Source organism: Sander vitreus, unplaced genomic scaffold, assembly GCF_031162955.1.
Source record: "Sander vitreus isolate 19-12246 unplaced genomic scaffold, sanVit1 ctg125_1, whole genome shotgun sequence".
Classification (NCBI taxonomy): domain Eukaryota; kingdom Metazoa; phylum Chordata; class Actinopteri; order Perciformes; family Percidae; genus Sander; species Sander vitreus.
In genome coordinates, this window is record NW_027595400.1 from 1 (window position 1) to 17,127 (window position 17,127).

The 17,127-nt window shown below is 41.6% G+C and overlaps 1 protein-coding gene across 1 annotated transcript; it reads left to right on the forward strand.

Annotated features, from left to right (window-relative positions):
- Positions 1 to 6,965: 6,965 nt before the first annotated feature.
- On the forward strand, positions 6,966 to 16,772 carry LOC144513202 (zinc finger protein ZFPM1-like; the record flags this gene model as incomplete). The annotated part of the gene is made up of 5 exons (XM_078244192.1): positions 6,966 to 7,113; positions 9,206 to 9,448; positions 10,546 to 10,779; positions 10,951 to 11,193; positions 11,345 to 16,772. Coding segments are annotated over 5 exons (3,498 nt in total), but the record flags the coding sequence as incomplete, so codon positions are not given.
- Between the last annotated feature and the right edge of the window lie 355 nt (positions 16,773 to 17,127).

Consider the following 17,127-nt stretch of genomic DNA (forward strand, 5'->3'; position numbering starts at 1 on the left):
CATACACTAACATGGACTATTGACTATGTTTTTCATTTAATGACCATGACACTGTCCTGTTGAGACTGTCACAGAGCAGTGTAAACCATATTAGACAATGTGAAACAGTATACACCACTGATACATAGATGTGCTAGATGTGCCAGTAATGATTTGCATATACAAACATACTTATTCCCCAGTGGTAGCAGTAAAACTGTGGCCGTTGACAGCTGTACAGAGAAAGCTTAATCTGCTCATCTGCAGGGTAGGGTGGTGGTGGTGGTGCTGAGAGGGGGGCAGAGGTTTCTCTATTTCCTCCCCTTTAATTGAAGTGCATGTATAGCATGAGGCGATGTGAGATGGGGTGAGACGTTCCCATCGCAGTCATCATCATCATCATCATCATCATCCCTTACCCATGATTGGCTTCAGAGAGAGAGAGAGAGAGAGAGAGAGAGAGAGAGGTGCCATTCTGATACTGAACAGGGGAATGGAGGAAGAAAATTAAGAAATGAAATCAGCCTGGCATCATTTGCATTCAAGTTTTATCAGTGTTGAGGAGGGCGTTTTTGGGCCTGATAAGAAGTGGGTGTCGCAGGCTGCGCTGGAGGTGGAGGGGGGTTGGTGGAGGTGTGTGTGTGTGTGTGTGTGTGTGTGTGTGTGTGTGTGAGAATGGTGTATGCATGTTTTATGTGAACTGACTTTGGCAAAAGAAGGTGGCTCTGGAGTTCAGTTGGTGTCAGTTTGCACTAACACACAAATGTTAATGTTACAGCAGCTATAGTGAGGACAGGACATTGGGGCTGGGAATGGTGGATGTGTGGTGGGGGTGTGGGAGCGGGGGGTTAATATCAGACCAAATAATTAGATTCACTATCGTCTCGGCGGCAGCAGTGCGGGGATCAGGCAGATTAAAGCCAGGCTCGGGGCTGGTTAATATTCATGAGGGGACCGGGGTCCGGGCGAGGGGCTTAGACTGCAGCTCAAAGACTGTCCTCCGGCTGATGAGGCTTAAGGCAGCGCTCTCAACCAAGATGTAGTTCTGCCGGGGAGGCCTGACATCCCACTGATAGATGAAGGACTGAGCAGATAGTTAGGGTCAGACAAGAGGAAAAGAGGGTGACAAGGTATCTTAAGGTCTTGCATTTATGTGGATCTATAAATCTATTTTTTGATGATGTTGGGTTTTTTTCATTGCGGAGAACCTGACATTTCTGGTCAATCATCCTGGTCCTCTTTTCTTTTCTTTTCTCCTTTTTTTTTCATCCTCTCCAAACTGTCGCTACTTACTATATACAGTCCTGACACCTGTAGTCTCCCAGGAGCGTTCATCTTCTTCTCAGAAAGAGGAAACACACATACTATGAATACATTTCCATGTCTCGTGTGAACATTTTCAATACTGTTGCAATACGATACCTGACTTTCTATACTAATACCAAAACAACCTGATGCCTAAGTTCGGGGAATACAAAAATTAGCCACTTTTTTTCCTTTTACCAAAACCATCCATTCCTCTAAATGACTAAATGTACTGCATTCTAAAGCTAGACATATCTGATCAGATAATAAGGCAAGCATAAAATCTGACTAGACATTCTATGTAAACTTTTATATAACTTTGATACTCTGCACTAAGGACACATTTAGTTCAGTACCAAACAAGTATGAAGGTTCAATACTGTACCCAGCTTTACTGTTAGGTACTGTAGAGGCTACATTTGTACTGCACTGCTCTCTGTGGGGTGAAACGTTGTCCAGTCAGTGAGAACACAGCAGGTGTTTTCTAGCTGCTGTCAAAGGAAAAATAATCTTTTTTATTATTATTGATGGGGGTGTGGCCAGTCCCCGCAGTGAACACCACAACTCGTGAATTAAACAATGTGCTTGAGTTTGTTGAGTTTGTTTTATTTCTTATCTTGACATAATACACTGAATACACAGTCCAAAAACCTTTTGGCGCAGCCCAGGTTGACTCTTGGTGGGTCCAGACACGTTCCTCAAGTGACTGTTGGCTATTTGAGTCAGACCAAGAGACGTGAACAAGGTTTTAATACCATCCAGTGGCCTTCTACGCTCTCCTTAACTCACACCCACATCTTTGGCATCTGTATCCTTTACTGGCCTGGTTAATTACACCCACACACACACAAAGTGGGATTTGGCCCCGTGCCTCTCTGATTCTCATTATCTCATTTGAAGTTGTGTGTGTATTCATGGCTTTACATTGTGTATAGTAGCATGTCTTTTCTTGTTGCAGGGTTACATTAGAGATAATCTATTTACTGTAATTGGTGGTTATGTTGCAATTTAGTTCCATGATTGAACACCTCCACTTTTGCTTTCTCAAAGTTTAACCAGCAGCAAACAAATGATCAGTATCTCCTTTAAATCCATATGTAGCCATATTGAGGACATGCTGTTTGAATGCCCAATAAACTTCCAAGTGATTTTACCCAGCATGTATATGTAGGTGCTTATATTTGCATTCTACTGTAGCTCCTGCAGTGTTTCCTGAATCCCAATGAAATAAGACTGCAGTCCTTCAGGCTTCTTGTCTTCACATCTGATCCTGAACTGCACTTGGCTGGAGTGTCTCTTTCTACTTGACGGTGCTTGAATATGCAAGAGCCTATATGGGATTAGAAAGGTTTCTGGAATGAAATTAGATCTTAAAATAGTTTAAGTTAAATGCTAGAGTTATGAACATTTCCCCTAGAAAGTTATTTTAATAGTTATTTTCAGGATAGAAGTACCTTTATAAAACATTTAGCTGCCACGTGCCACTGAAAGGATTTCTCCAGTCAGATATCAGATATGAAAAAATCATCAATGATGTTACATCAATAACTTTCCCCAATATACTGTGTATTATGTTTCTTTTGTTCTAGTGACTGTACTATAATAAAATCACGTTGATGTAGCTGTGGTCAGGGAGGAAACAGCGTAAGGGAGTGGACAACATTGACTTTTAATAAGTGTTATTAATTATCAAATAAGGAAATATAAGAGTATCACACTCACAGTGAGTAATTACATAATATTTTTTGAAGAACAAGTGTTTCATATTTTCTCTTGCTGTGTGTGTGTGTGTGTGTGTGTGTGTGTGTGTGTGTGTTTTCCACTTGTGCGTTACTGAGCTCTCCCCATTGCCCTATCATGGCGAATTCCAAAGCCGTGGCCGTGATGAATTAGTCTGAAACAAATTAGCAGTACTTACAGCTCAGACGGCTCCAGCATTGGGTTACAAATTAAAACAAAAGAAGCAGTATCTCCACATCAGCGCTAGTTCCCCATGAAATCCAATACGCTCTGCTTCAGTCTTCAACGTACAACAGACTGAGAGGCTTCCTTCCTTCTGTCCTTCCCTTCTCTCTTCTCACTGTCTTCCCAAGCTGTCCTACAGACACCGTCCATCTTCTGCAGGTATTTCAAGATTTACCTCTAGCTGTGTAGTATGATCCGTCTGATCATACATACAGTAAAGAAGTAAAGGTTTTCACCGCAGGTAAACGGATACCTTATGGAGCGGCAGGGCACTGATTAGGAATTTAACATATGGATCAGTGCAGTCTTTTTTTTTCATTTATCTACACAATATGAAGTTTTTCTATTTGTAATTTAGCAGAATATCTAAAAGACTATTATCTTATTTTAATGAATGAAGTTTGACTGTTTGAGGACCATACCAATGGTTTTGCATGTTATAGCCAACTCTTTCCTAACCGTTTTGTCTTTGACCCTTTTATAGCCATGAAATGTGAATCGCAACACTTGTGAACATGAAATGTGAGCTCGTCATACCTTTCGAGCGATGTTCCCTATTTAAAATTGTTTCATTTGAATGTTTTTAGAGTCAGTGTTTAGAGGTAAAACAGTCCAATGTTCAATCTCTTTTTGAACATTTAAGAAAAGACAGAATAAAATTAATACATTTGTGTGTGGCAGTAATTTTTTTTTGGGGGGTCCCAAAGCCCAGCTCAGATCTTTTACTAAAATTAGCAATACTACAGTGTAATACTCTGTTACAATTAAAAGTCCTAAGTACTAAGTATTGGTATCAACATATACTTACAGTACCAAAATGACTCACTATGCAGAATGGCCCTTTTCATAATTACATGTATGTAAATTATATCATTGGATTATAATTATTGATGCATTAATGTGTTCATCACTTTAATGCTGCAGATGGTAAAGGTGGAGCTAATTGTGACTGCTTTATACACTGCTGGGTAACTTTATCAATAGTAATATACTGTATTATAATGTATTAGTTGAATTATTCTGTTTTTTCAGGGGCACTTTAGCCTTTAATAGACAGGACAGCTGTAGACAGGAAAGGGGGAAGAGAGAGGGGGAAGACATGCAGCAAATGGCCCCAGGTCAGACTCGAACCCTGAGCCGCTATGTCGAGGACTGAGTCTCTGCATATGGGCGCCTGCTCAACCAGATGAGCTACCCAGGCGCCCAGTTGAGTTATATTTTGTATTAATAATAAGTACAGTACCTGATAAGTATACTTAAGTACAGTACTTGAGTAAATGTAGTTTCTTCCCACCATGCCACATTGGTAACCACTGTTTCATCCCATTTATTACAAATCTCAAACACTTTAAATCACAGGTAATCTTTTTTTTTTTTTAAACCACGCTTGTGTGCTTAGATTGTATGTATTTTTCTGCCATTGTAGGCTGCCATTGGGTGCCATTCAATTCATAACTAAAAAATGTATAATGCAGAGTCTACTAATACATTTTCATATCATACAGAAGTGAATGGAAAACCAATGGCTGCCCTGAATCACTGATACAATCATATACGTTCAGAAATCTAAACTGGCACTGTATGTTTTAATGAACTACTGCAGTCACAAGCTACTGCACATACTTACACTTCTGCACCTGTATCTAATGCAGATACAGATTCATATTTCAAAACATTCTCTATTAATAAATGAATAAAGAGGATTGTATGTACACTATGAGTACATTGTAGTACTCTAATGAAGGGCATTTAAGTAAGAATTGACTGGGAGGGGAACCAGGTTTTTGGCAGTTTATTACAGATGGAAAGAATAGAAGTCAGATACATGTGCAATGAGAATACTCATCAGTCTGGGCAATCCTTTTTTGGCCTAATGCATGAAATGTGCCAGTTTGTATCAAACACACTTCCTGTTCTGTGCTCTCACTGGTTTTCCACCATATCATACTGTCCACTGCTTAGTTTTCCTCCCAGAAAGCCAGTGATAGATCCCTTTGTCACTCACTTGGGGGTTCATTTTCACACTGATCAGCCCATCTTTATATATAGCAGTATTGACACAACACAAAGGAGTAGAAATCATTGTTAAAATGCTAGAATAGAAGAAGTAACATAGGATTTGAATTTGATGACAAAGTACTGATTTGCTCCAAAAGATTGTAAAAAGGCTCCCATTGGTCATGGCATTTCTTGAATATGTAATGTATTTAATAGTACTGATATTAAAGCTAACTATGGAGTGTGACAGAAGAAACCCTTAACAAGCAGGACACACCATCATGTCAACTTTGACCCTTATAGACTTAATTGCTCAGTGAGTGTGGCGTAAGCACTCTCAGGTCCAGTGCTGAGGGAATGCTGCCTCCTGGCGGAGAGTTAGCAGTACTGCATCACAACGCGGCGCTGCCGCTCACACACTGGGTTTGATAGAAAAGAGATGCAGCCATTGCATGGACATCATACATTTTAAGTGTTTTGTTCCCTTTTTAATTGTTGAATTAGTTATATTTTATATAAGATAGAAATGAAAAGACAACAGAATAGCTGAGCCATGCCATACATGAATAGAGAAGTGCTTCCTTATTCACCTTTATCTCGTCAGTTAGACGTTGGAACACCAGAAGCACAAACATACAGTACAGTACTTGTGCATGTACCACTTTAATAGTTATTTGTTAAAAGCTGTTAAAAATCACTTTTACTCACTAGTTTTTACCCTGTTTTGCAGTAAAATCATATGGGGTGATTGTGGCATAGTGAGGTACTGAAAAAAGTGCGTGCGTGCGTGTGTGCGTGCGTGCGCGAGGGAATGCTCCGGGAGCCTCATATGAACAAAGACAATATTGTACTCAGGACACACAGGTGTGTGTATATCTGTGTGTTTTACATGTTCTCCCTCCCTCCCTCCCTCCCTGTCTCTCTCTGTCATACCTCCACACATACAGAAACTGGATGTTGACCCTACACTCTTTGTCTAGTGTATTCACTGTGGATCTAATTATGGCAGCCGTCTGAATAGCAGCCTGTCGGCCACATCAGATCTTTCTCTTCCTTTTCTTCTCTCACTCTCTCCCGGGGTCTCTCTTCCTCTTTTATTCCTTTTCTTTCTCTTCTCCTTTTATTTTCTATGCAGCTTTGTTCAGCCCGTGCTCCCCTCATTTCCTCATTTCCTTCTTGGGTTGTAATCATCCTCTGACCGCTGGCGTTTTTTTTAATAAACGGGTGTTCACCACTGGCCACACACTGGACAGTACCGTGTGACTGTGTATTCCCAATTGACAGCAATTAATGCTTGGATTTTTGTGATTATCTCATGGTCTGCATACTATACAGAAGCCCAGTTAAGGAAGAGAATGGACACTTAAAAGTGACAATGGCATATACTTTAAGAGTCTCTCTCTTATTTCATTTGACTTGTTTCCTTTTGAAATGATGTTAAGGGAGGCATGAGAGGAAAATCAAGTATCATCAGGTTAGACTCTTGTCTTTTTGCCACTGTGGTCATTTTCAAAGAGAATGTTTCAAAATTCAGATACGATGCAAGGCACAATATAATTCTTTAATAGCTCATTTGTTTAAATTTAGGCATGGGTGGATTTTAGTTGATGTCAAGAAATAGTGAAAAAATACCATCACAGTTTCCCAGAGTTCAAGGTGGCATCTTTAACTAGTTTTTGTCAGACCAACAGTCCAAAACTCAAAGATGTATACAATGACATGGTTATGTTCATTCCTTATCTGCTTTCTGTGTTTGTGTGCAGAGCTCTAGGTTGACTCTGGTATGTGAAGATCTAGACTGTTGGATTGGTCTGCTCCCCCTGACCTCTGACGTCTCAGCTGCCAACTGTACCATCTACAGCCAAGGCGAGTTTTTCTATGTGACAATGGAGAACGCCTTAAGCATCATGTCCACCTGTATTTGGCTCTTTATGATGTACAGTGTATTCTAGGGGTGTGAATCTTCACTGGTCTCACAATTCAATTTGATTGTCCTGTCAACGATTCAAATCAATTCAATATCACAATGCATCACGATGCGTTACCTCCTCAATATTATTATATATTGTTACACATGGTTTTCATCAACAAATTCAAGCAGTCACATATATATGAACTCCCCTTATTATTGAATCTGCTCTTAAAGAAGACCCTTCCTGAATGTAACAGACAACAAACAGAAACAACAAACAGAAAAAGCAGCAACTGGAAAATCAACAAATAACATCAGTAGGCAATAATCCATTATGGTCTGTCACTGCATCGATACAGAATCGCCGAGGTCCGCATCGCGATGCAATGATTAATTTTACCGCCCCTAGTATATTCTTGTGAACCCTTCATAATGTGTGCTGACTGCCTTGAAAGTGAAAGTGTTCCTTATTTAGTGTTCTGTTAACAGTTTACTTTAGCTCTCCATATGAAGCATTTATACGCAGTATATATATATACATTTAATTAAATGGTTTATAGCACACTACAATGTATTTGCATGCAGAAATAAGTCATTATTAATGTATTTATCAACAACTATAACTCCTCCTATGGGCATCCATAAGTGGAGGCTGGTGATTATGAATGATAATATATTAAAACACAGTTGTGATTACATAAAATGTCTTCATATTAGAAGTTTACAAATTTACTTTTACATTAATGAACACCTAAATGTCCTTATATCTGTTTACAACTACATTGTAGTAGGTTATAGACATTTATTAAATGTTTATATACTGATTATAAATGCAAAATATAGGGGTTGAAGTAAAATGTTACCAGTTGTCCTGCTAGTACTACCGTCATTACTAACCAATTACCATCTTTTCAATAGTCCTTTTTCAGGGCAGACATTCTGGCAAGAAAAGCACAGGGGTAATTAATCCTCAATGATAGCTTCATTCTATTTAGGTGTCAGTTCCAGGGCTTTGCTTATGTGGACTTAATGGGACACTAGAATGTCCATATTTGTGTTTCCTGCTACTACAGTTCAAAATGTCTCCAATCTCTCTGCAACTACCACCTCCAAAAAATAATCAATTGAGTTTGTTTTACAATATATGTATTGTTTTTTATTAATTTTTTTTTCCACAAGAACAATAATAATGACACCAAACAAAGATATAGACAATACTAACAAGCAAAAACAAAACAAAAACAAAATGCAGCTCATGTCAACAGATATATTTGAGGCCACAGGAAACAGTCCACATTACAGGAAGTTACATCACAGGTCACAAGAGCCTATGTTCAGGAGATTCCTTGCATAATAATCAAAGAATTGTCGGGTCCTAAATAGTTCAAATAGGGCTGCCAGACTTTGTAAAACTGCTCCGCTTTGTGATGTATATTTGTTAAATATTCCAGAGGAATCAATTCCAATCTAACCTTAAACCAAACCTTAACAGAAGGGCCCTTATCATTAATCCACTGTAACAATATACTTTTTCTCGCAGCAAAAGTAAGAATGTTCTATAACCTTTTGCCACTTGTAGTAGGTATACGTCTACTTGGAAGGCCCAAAATCAGAACTAATGGATCCATTTCTAAATCTTTACCAAATATTATTCATAATTAATCTAATATGTCAGACCAATATTTCTGTAATTTATGACAAGACCATAAGCAATGAGTTAGGGTACCTATTTCTGTTTTACATTTAAGACACAGGAGAAAGTGATGGGTTGAAAGAATGCCTGCGATTAGGAGATATATGCACCCTATGTACTATTATTTTTAACTGGATTGCTTTCGTCCGAGTACAGATGGAAATCTTTTTAGCGTAACTCCAAATATCCTCCCATGTCTTCTCAACAATAATGATAATTCCGTCTGCCATACACCTTTAATCCTATTTGTATTGGTCATATGAAAATTAAAAAGTGAACTGTTACCATATCTTACCACACTAGGGATGTGCCTTGTCAGTTTCCAAATGTGACCCAAGCTTGTGTGTTTTCAGGTGAGGAGTTGTTCTGTAAGGTGACCAGAGAACTTGGGGCTGGTGAAAGGCTCCTGGCTTCCTTGTTGCCTCCTCCAGGATCCTCCTCCTCCCCCCATCTCTCTCCTCCACTCAGCCTCGTCACCCAGAAACAAGCTGGGGTAAAGGAGGAGTCACTGTACCCGCCGGCGCTGCGCTCAGAAATCCAGCTCCTCCCACAGCAAGCTGGCATGGCCGCCATCTTGGCTACTGCCGTTGTCAATAGTGAGTGTTGTATTTAAGGCATGACAATATGTATTATTTATTTGCTAGCAGTTAGCTGCTTTTTTGTTTATATAATAGAGGATAGAGAAATAAAAAGACATACAGACACACATTACACATAGGCCTGGAAAAAAGAAAAGTTTTAATTTGGCTGACTAAGTTATAACAGATGGATTGGTATTTTGTGGTATGAAAAGATACTAGAAACACAAGTAATATAGTATAAATACAAAGAAGAAGATAATTCCTTAGGACTATATATTTAAAATGTACAAGACATATGGGATATGGCCCATGAAGTATTACATCAAAAACAGTATTCCATTCTAATCGTTTATACTACACATTTTTTGTCTTGTCAGCCTTTACATCTTTTATTCAAGCATGGTTATTATGATCACTGCAATATAAGCTACAATGATATGATATACTGTTATTTGTGTATATGTGTCAGTTGCAATGATGTCTTTGGCCACAAGATGGCACTGCAGTTATTTAACTCTCCTGTCAGATCCACTCAATAAAGTTTCCCTTGGGCCATGTGCTATGCTGATGTCTGTGGCTGATGCCTAAACACAGACATGATGTGGCCGTTGGTAATCATCCTAGATCATAACACATTCCTATATCTGGTAACACTGCAGCAAATAATTGTAATGTTATTAAAAATAACCCAGATGATAAGATATGATAATTAGTTTCCTGTTGCCTTGGATACTCATAGCAATTGTGTGTGTGTGTGCGTGCGTGCGTGCGTGCATGCGTGTGTGTGTGTGTGTGTGTGTGTGTGTGTGTGTGTGTGTGTTTCTATTTTTCTATTAGAGCTGTAGATCGACTTCTGAAATGTGGTTCATGTGACATATGCACATACTTTATGTATATTAACATCTTCGGAATAAGGGTATAGGTAAAGACTAGTATATTCAAATTAGAACAACATTTTTACTTAAGGTACTTGAAGTTGAACATCCACACCTTACCTTACCAAAACAGGTCTCTATTTGATCAGTGGTGCTTTTCATCAAGTTGCTCAAACCTACGAATTTGTGTTTCTGTTCAGTTAACTAACTCTAAATGTATGTTCTGCTGTCTATCAGAGGACATTTTCCCATGCAAGGACTGTGGAATCTGGTACCGCAGTGAGAGGAACCTGCAGGCCCACCTTATGTACTACTGCGCTAGCCGTCAGAAGCAGCCAGCCACAGCCTCGTCCCCGCCACAAGACAAACCCAAGGAGTCTTATCCCAATGAACGCATCTGCCCCTTTCCACAGTGCAACAAGAGCTGCCCCAGTGCCAGCTCACTAGAGATCCACATGCGCACCCACAGTGGTGAGAGCAAGACTTTCTGTATATGTATGCCAAACAGACAAAGGATCAGAACATTGAGATCTACCTTGTTACTTGACTAGTGTGCCTTAATCAACCACTTCATTTGACTGTGCGGTAGATGAGCTCATTGATTGTCCCTCTAACTTATTGTCTCTCTCGGTCCTTCCACAGGTGAGCGTCCATTTGTCTGTCTCATCTGTCTATCAGCCTTTACCACAAAAGCAAACTGTGAGCGCCACCTTAAGGTCCACACAGACACACTGAACGGGGTGTGTCATGGCTGTGGCTTTGTCTCCACCACAAGGGACATCCTCTACAGCCATCTGGTCACCAGCCACATGGTTTGCCAGCCTGGATCTCACAGTGAGGTCTACTCCCCTGGGCCAGGACTTCCAAAGCTGCCCCTTTCCACTGGTAACACATATCATCATTATGATAGCTGATTTTCAAGATTATCAGTTTTGTGGATCAATGTAAATCTTGACCAAACTTGAATTTTGCCATTCTCAAACCATTCAAATCTAAGCAACTGTTATAGTTCGCTAATTTTGACTCTCTTCTTCAGGTCTCAGTCCAGGAGACTCAGGTGTGGTGCTGAAGTGTCAAGTGTGTGGTCACAACTCTGACTCCCCTGCCCAGCTTCAGCAGCATGTGCGGACTCACCTAGAGGTTAGAGTCCCAGCCGAAAGGAGTCCCACCCCTCGCCAAAGTACGCCATCATCAGTTGACCACCCCCAGCTCCAGCTGTCTCCCCAGGAAAGGGAGCCCCTAGCCTGTGTCCCTTTGCCAGACTCATCCAGCCCTGGCGCAAACGGCGGCTCAGCCACGCCTCGAGACTGCAGTCCTCCTGATGCTCCAACCACTGACCTAAAGATCAAAGAGGAGCCTCATTCAGACTCAGAGACAGAAGAGGAGCAAATGGAGTTTAAGGAGGATGGGCAGGAAGAGGAGCTTGGTGGAGAGGAGGGAGATCAAGAAGCAAAAAGGAAGACAAAGGAGGAGCAAATTGCCACATCCTCCTGCCAGACATTAACCTCTCCGAAGAGTCCAGCCACCGCAACCGTGAAGGCAGAACCAACTAGTCCCACCCCTGGTTCTAGCCCTGCACATTTGGGAGGTACAGGGTCAGTTCTTCCTGGAGGAGCAATGTTCTTGCCTCAGTACATGTTTAATCCTGAGGCAGCCATTTTGCCTCAAGCCTCGGAGATATTGGCTAAAATGTCAGAGATGGTCCACAGCCGTCTGAAACAGGGCCAGGCAGTTCCTCAGAACAACCCAGCGGCTTTCTTCCCATCTGGACCGACTGCGCCTACAGCCGCAGCCACTCCCCCTCCTAAAGGAGCCACCTGCTTTGAGTGTGATATCACCTTCAACAACATTAACAACTTCTATGCACATAAGAGGCTGTACTGCTCCAGTAGGCACCATGGAGAAGGTGCAACCTCAGCTTCAGGCCCTGGATCGACAAGGGATGCAGCCCCAGCCACGATGCCTTCCAGTGGGGCACATGGCTCGTCCGCATCTCCTCAGGGTGGAGCAGCAAGTAGAGCAGCCTCTGCTTCTCCTACTGACTCTGAACCCCTTGCAGGAAGTGGAGTAACAGAATCCAGGAGGATGGTGGAGGTGAAGACAGAAAACCCGGTGGTGAGAGAGGGAATATCATCCTCTTCTGAAGGGGAAGGTGGAGGTGGAAGTGTGGGAGGAGGAGGTGGAGGAGGAAGAGCCAGTGAAGGCAGCCAAAGTCCTGCTAGTGGTTCTGCAGAGGACCAAGAAGATGATCCCAATAGAACCTTCTGCGTGGCCTGCAACATTCGGTTCAGTCGTCATGAAAACTACACTGTTCACAAACGCTTCTACTGCGCATCACGCCATGACCCATCCAACCACCGAGCCGTACATATGGCCAAGGCAACCACCACAGCAGCCTTCCTTCCCCAGCCCATCCGCACACGCAAGAGGAAGAAGATGTACGAGATTCACATGGCCAGAACTGAAGCCTTAGCCAATGCCGCTGCTGCTGCTGCCGCTGCAGCCACTGCTGCTGCCTCAGCGCCATCCCCTTCTGTTCTGGGCTTGGCAGTGAAGCAAGAAGTTTCTCCCAGTGGGGCAGGCAGCTCCAGCTCTGAAGGAGATGGCCCGATTGACCTCAGCAAGAGGCCCCGTCTGAGAGAGGTTTCACGGCACAGCAGTAGCAGTAGCAGTATTCTCCCTGCCCTGCCTCTTACTGACTACCACAAGTGCACCGCCTGCAGTATCAGCTTCAATAGCATTGAGAACTACCTGGCTCATAAAACCTACTATTGCCCTGCCACCACCCTCCAGCCCCACACCTTGGAGCAGCTTCACAGGCTCAAGAGATCCACCTCCACCTCTCCCAAAAGCAAGCCTCAGCAGGAGCGCCCGGAACTTTTGCACCCTACGGAGGCTAAAGCTCTACCCGCTGAGTGGGTTGCTCAGGCTCAAGGCACATCATCCAGTCCTCACCCCTCTGCCTTACCAGCCTCTGATGCCACATCTTGTCCCAATACGACCCCCGCACTTGCAGCCACCCCAGGAACTGGAGCCAAAGGCATAGGCGGTGGTTCCTCTCAGGTGGTCTGCCCATACTGCCCAAACAGGCTCATCACCTGTGACCTGATGGAGCACTTCAAGACTACCCACGGTCTGGTTGTAACCATTCAGCCACCCCAGCCAGGCATTGCAGTCAGTCACAGCCCCAGCCTTAGTCCCAGGGATGGACCTGCTGCAACCACCTCCACCACCCCGACCAGCCAGCCCAGAGTGGTCTCTCGTGTTCACAGAGACCGCATCAACGGGCAGGCAAGAAGCGGTACAACTTCTCCTGTCTCCCCACCGCTTAACGGCAGCCCTTCCGGTGGGGATGGATCACCTTCGGCCTGTTCACCTCTACCGGTGTCTCCCCCAAGGGCTCCCTCTCTGACTTTATCACCTGTGCCTGAGGTCCTGAAGGAGACGGTGGGTTCATCCCATCTTCCAGACAAGGCTGTCACAACCACAGCCTCCACACCCCAGCCTGCCCCCATCCCCATCCCTAAAACCACGGTAATCTCCCCTGTCCTGAACGGTAACTCCCGCTTCTGTCGGCTTTGCAACATCAAGTTCAGCAGCCTCTCCACGTTCATAGCTCATAAGAAATATTACTGCTCCTCCCACAGTGCCGAACATGTCAAGTGAGCTGAGCATTTCACTTCTTCATCTTCCCCTTTCTTTATCTTTCTGAGTGTAGGCTTTCCTTTGCCAAAATAGCGCTCAGCTGGTATGACCATGAATGACAATGAATGACTGTTACTCACCTGGCAGGGCCTGATGCCCAACTGCTCCAGAGCAGAATTTGCAGGTGGTGTTACTAACATACATTAACTGATATTTCTCCTCTAATGGGTCAAAGTTTGTAGTACACTAAGAGCTGAGACGGATGCTATCTGTACACATTGGTGTGCCGTTGTCCCCTAGATCACTCTCTGTCTTCGTACCCCAGTCCCCAATTCAACATCTACCACTCCCAGGCCTCACAGTATGTTGCATTATGAGGGCGTTAAAAACATTTATTTCATCAGCCTCTTTTCTGTCTCATTGTTAAACTGTCAGTACCTAGAGTCTGACAGTTGGAGGCATTTATGACTGCTGATAATACAGGATGATGATGCTGATTATGATGAATCTCCAGTCTTCTCCTGAGCTCTTAATGTTCCAGACCTAAACAGAGGAATAATTTCTCTTGTGTGGAAAAGACTTGATCATTGTTAATGTTTTTATTATCTGTGCATAGTGTATGATGTCTGAAAAAAAGAATTCTATAATGCTTTTGGTTTCAACACTGGCTCTTTTTTGCTTACTAGAGAAGCTAAGGCATTTTTAGCTGAAAAACAAATATGTGGTATCACAATGTTACTAATTACTGAAGGATAATATTTCAAAATGGACAGTTTTTTTTCTTCTTTTATTTCATACACACAAATTTTTATTTTCTCTTTAAAATGCAAGGGAGAAAAAAATGTGAAATATTTATCTTTTGGTCCTCACTGATTTCATGTCAACAGAAAACTACCTACCTGGTGTCTGAGAGTACTTGTATTTTTTATTTGTATATTTTTCATACTGTTGGAAGGAACTGGGTGTGTTGAAGTGTATTTTCTAAGTGTAGATATATAATATCTTCTCACAGTAATCACTGGGATCACACTGAACTTCATGACGTTTGCATTTTGTGATACATTGTGTCACAATTTGGTTTTCTGTTTATGTAGCTGTTTATTTTGATCCCCTCTTGTAGCTTGCTGATGAGCAACACAATTAGTTTAGAACAGCTTCCTCACTTACAGCTTTTCACGTGAGAACGTTAAAGGGAGCACTTCTGAGACTGTTGTGTTTATACTTTAGTGAGAACATTGTAGCCTCCACATTTTAGGGTTACAAAATCCAAATATTGTGTTACCAGCCTCCATACCATGCAAAGTATGACCATCACGGACACTCCACTTTACATTATTTGTTGCACACTGCCATTTCATACGCATACTAAGGCATACACAAAATACAAAAAATGCTTCTGTGTCTAATACACATCTTAAAAGATGTTATTTTTCTTTTAAATTATTGTGTTTCTGTCCGGCAATGAAGGCATAGCAGGGAATAGTCGTTTCTTAGTACAACACTTCACACAGTAGATAGAGTAAGCACGTATGTAATAACCACTTATTGTGGCCCATGGTGTGTGTAAGAGAGAGACCCTTTCCACTCTTACTTTATTGCTCTCTCACTCATGCACACATACACAGACAGTTTACACTATGTTTCCATGCTGCTGTTGCAGTTGCAATACAGTGTTAGTTAGAACTGTGAAATGCTTTCTTTTTTTCCTTTCTTTTTTCAATTATTAATTATTATTAATATTGATGCAAACTTAGCAATGTACAGTAAGGATCATCTTAAGTTTTTTAGGGCCCAGACTTCATTTTAATTCATTAAAGCTGTCAATAGCCAATATTGCATTCAGATGCTCAATTCGTTACAAATGTAATCAATTTCCTCCCCCAAATTCTAAGAAATTTCCCTCTCGATTTTACTTTTGTCAATGTACAAGAGCCTCTAAAACGGCCTTTGGCCCTTTATGATATGCTAAAACTACAGAGTTGGGAATTAGTATTAGGTCATCGCAGTTTCATTGCAAGTTCTGAGACCAGTCCTCCCATACGGATTTCTTTGGTTAGCAAGGCAACACCTAAACCAGCTATTAGACATTTTTGCAAAAATGCTAATGTCAGTCAAAATGTAACACACGGACACCTAATCAAAGTCTTCACTCTCAGCAGTGGTTGTGATAAATATTGTCATACCTGCTAACCCTACAAGCTGTAAACATAACACTGACATATCAGCGTATGAAAGTGTTATGGTGACTGTGGCAATGTGAGCTCCTCATTCAGTGATTGTTCACCCCATTTGTCACGTAATTCAAAATTCCTGGTTGATTTTTATGCTCTGTTGTGGTTTGGAGCAGCACTGTACCAGACACATCTTTCTACTAAGTGTTTACAATAGTGCCGGTCTATCTCTCAGTTCAAAAGGAGAAAGAAAAAGCAGAAGAAAGTCACAGAGTCATGTCAACTAGTCACAAATCGAGTAAGCGAGTGCTGGAAAATCATTTGAACTTACTTTAACTGCACTGTGTTGTATAAAAATGTGCTGAATGTTTTAGGGATTTTTTTTGTAATCTATTTATGTTATACAGAACTTTTCCCCGTCCAAAGTCCGTCACCTTGAAGGTCTTTCTGAAAGATTTTAACCCTGACATAAAACCTTTTTTTCTAGTTGTTAACATGTTTTCTCAATGATTCCTCTCATGTCCATAATGGAGAAAATCACAATGAATGTCAAAACTTTTATTTCCATATTTTTCATTTCATTTCAGTTCCATTACACTCTTGTCCAAACTATGCATGGGAAATAAAAAAAGTTCTGAGAGACACTGATGGAGAATGTGACTGTATTTTATTTCTAGTGGCTTCAATCTTTTTTTATGTGAACGCCTACACAGAACTCTTGTCATGTTCCATGAGTGGAAATCCTTGACTTTTGTAGGTGCTTGATTCCTTCTTAAAAATCACTTCCTTTCATAAGAAAGTTTCCAGTGTGCTGTTTCTGTTTGATACTCTTAAATAACGGCTGAGTGAATCATCAGCTTTCTTTTTAAAAGTAAAGTGCATGAGCACTAGTACCTGTAAGAAGAAAAGTGTGCTCGGAGATCCAAGGCTGCCCCAATAATTGACGAAATAATGCAACGAAAAAAACACTGGTACCTTTAGTGTGCACGGAGAAAAAATGTAT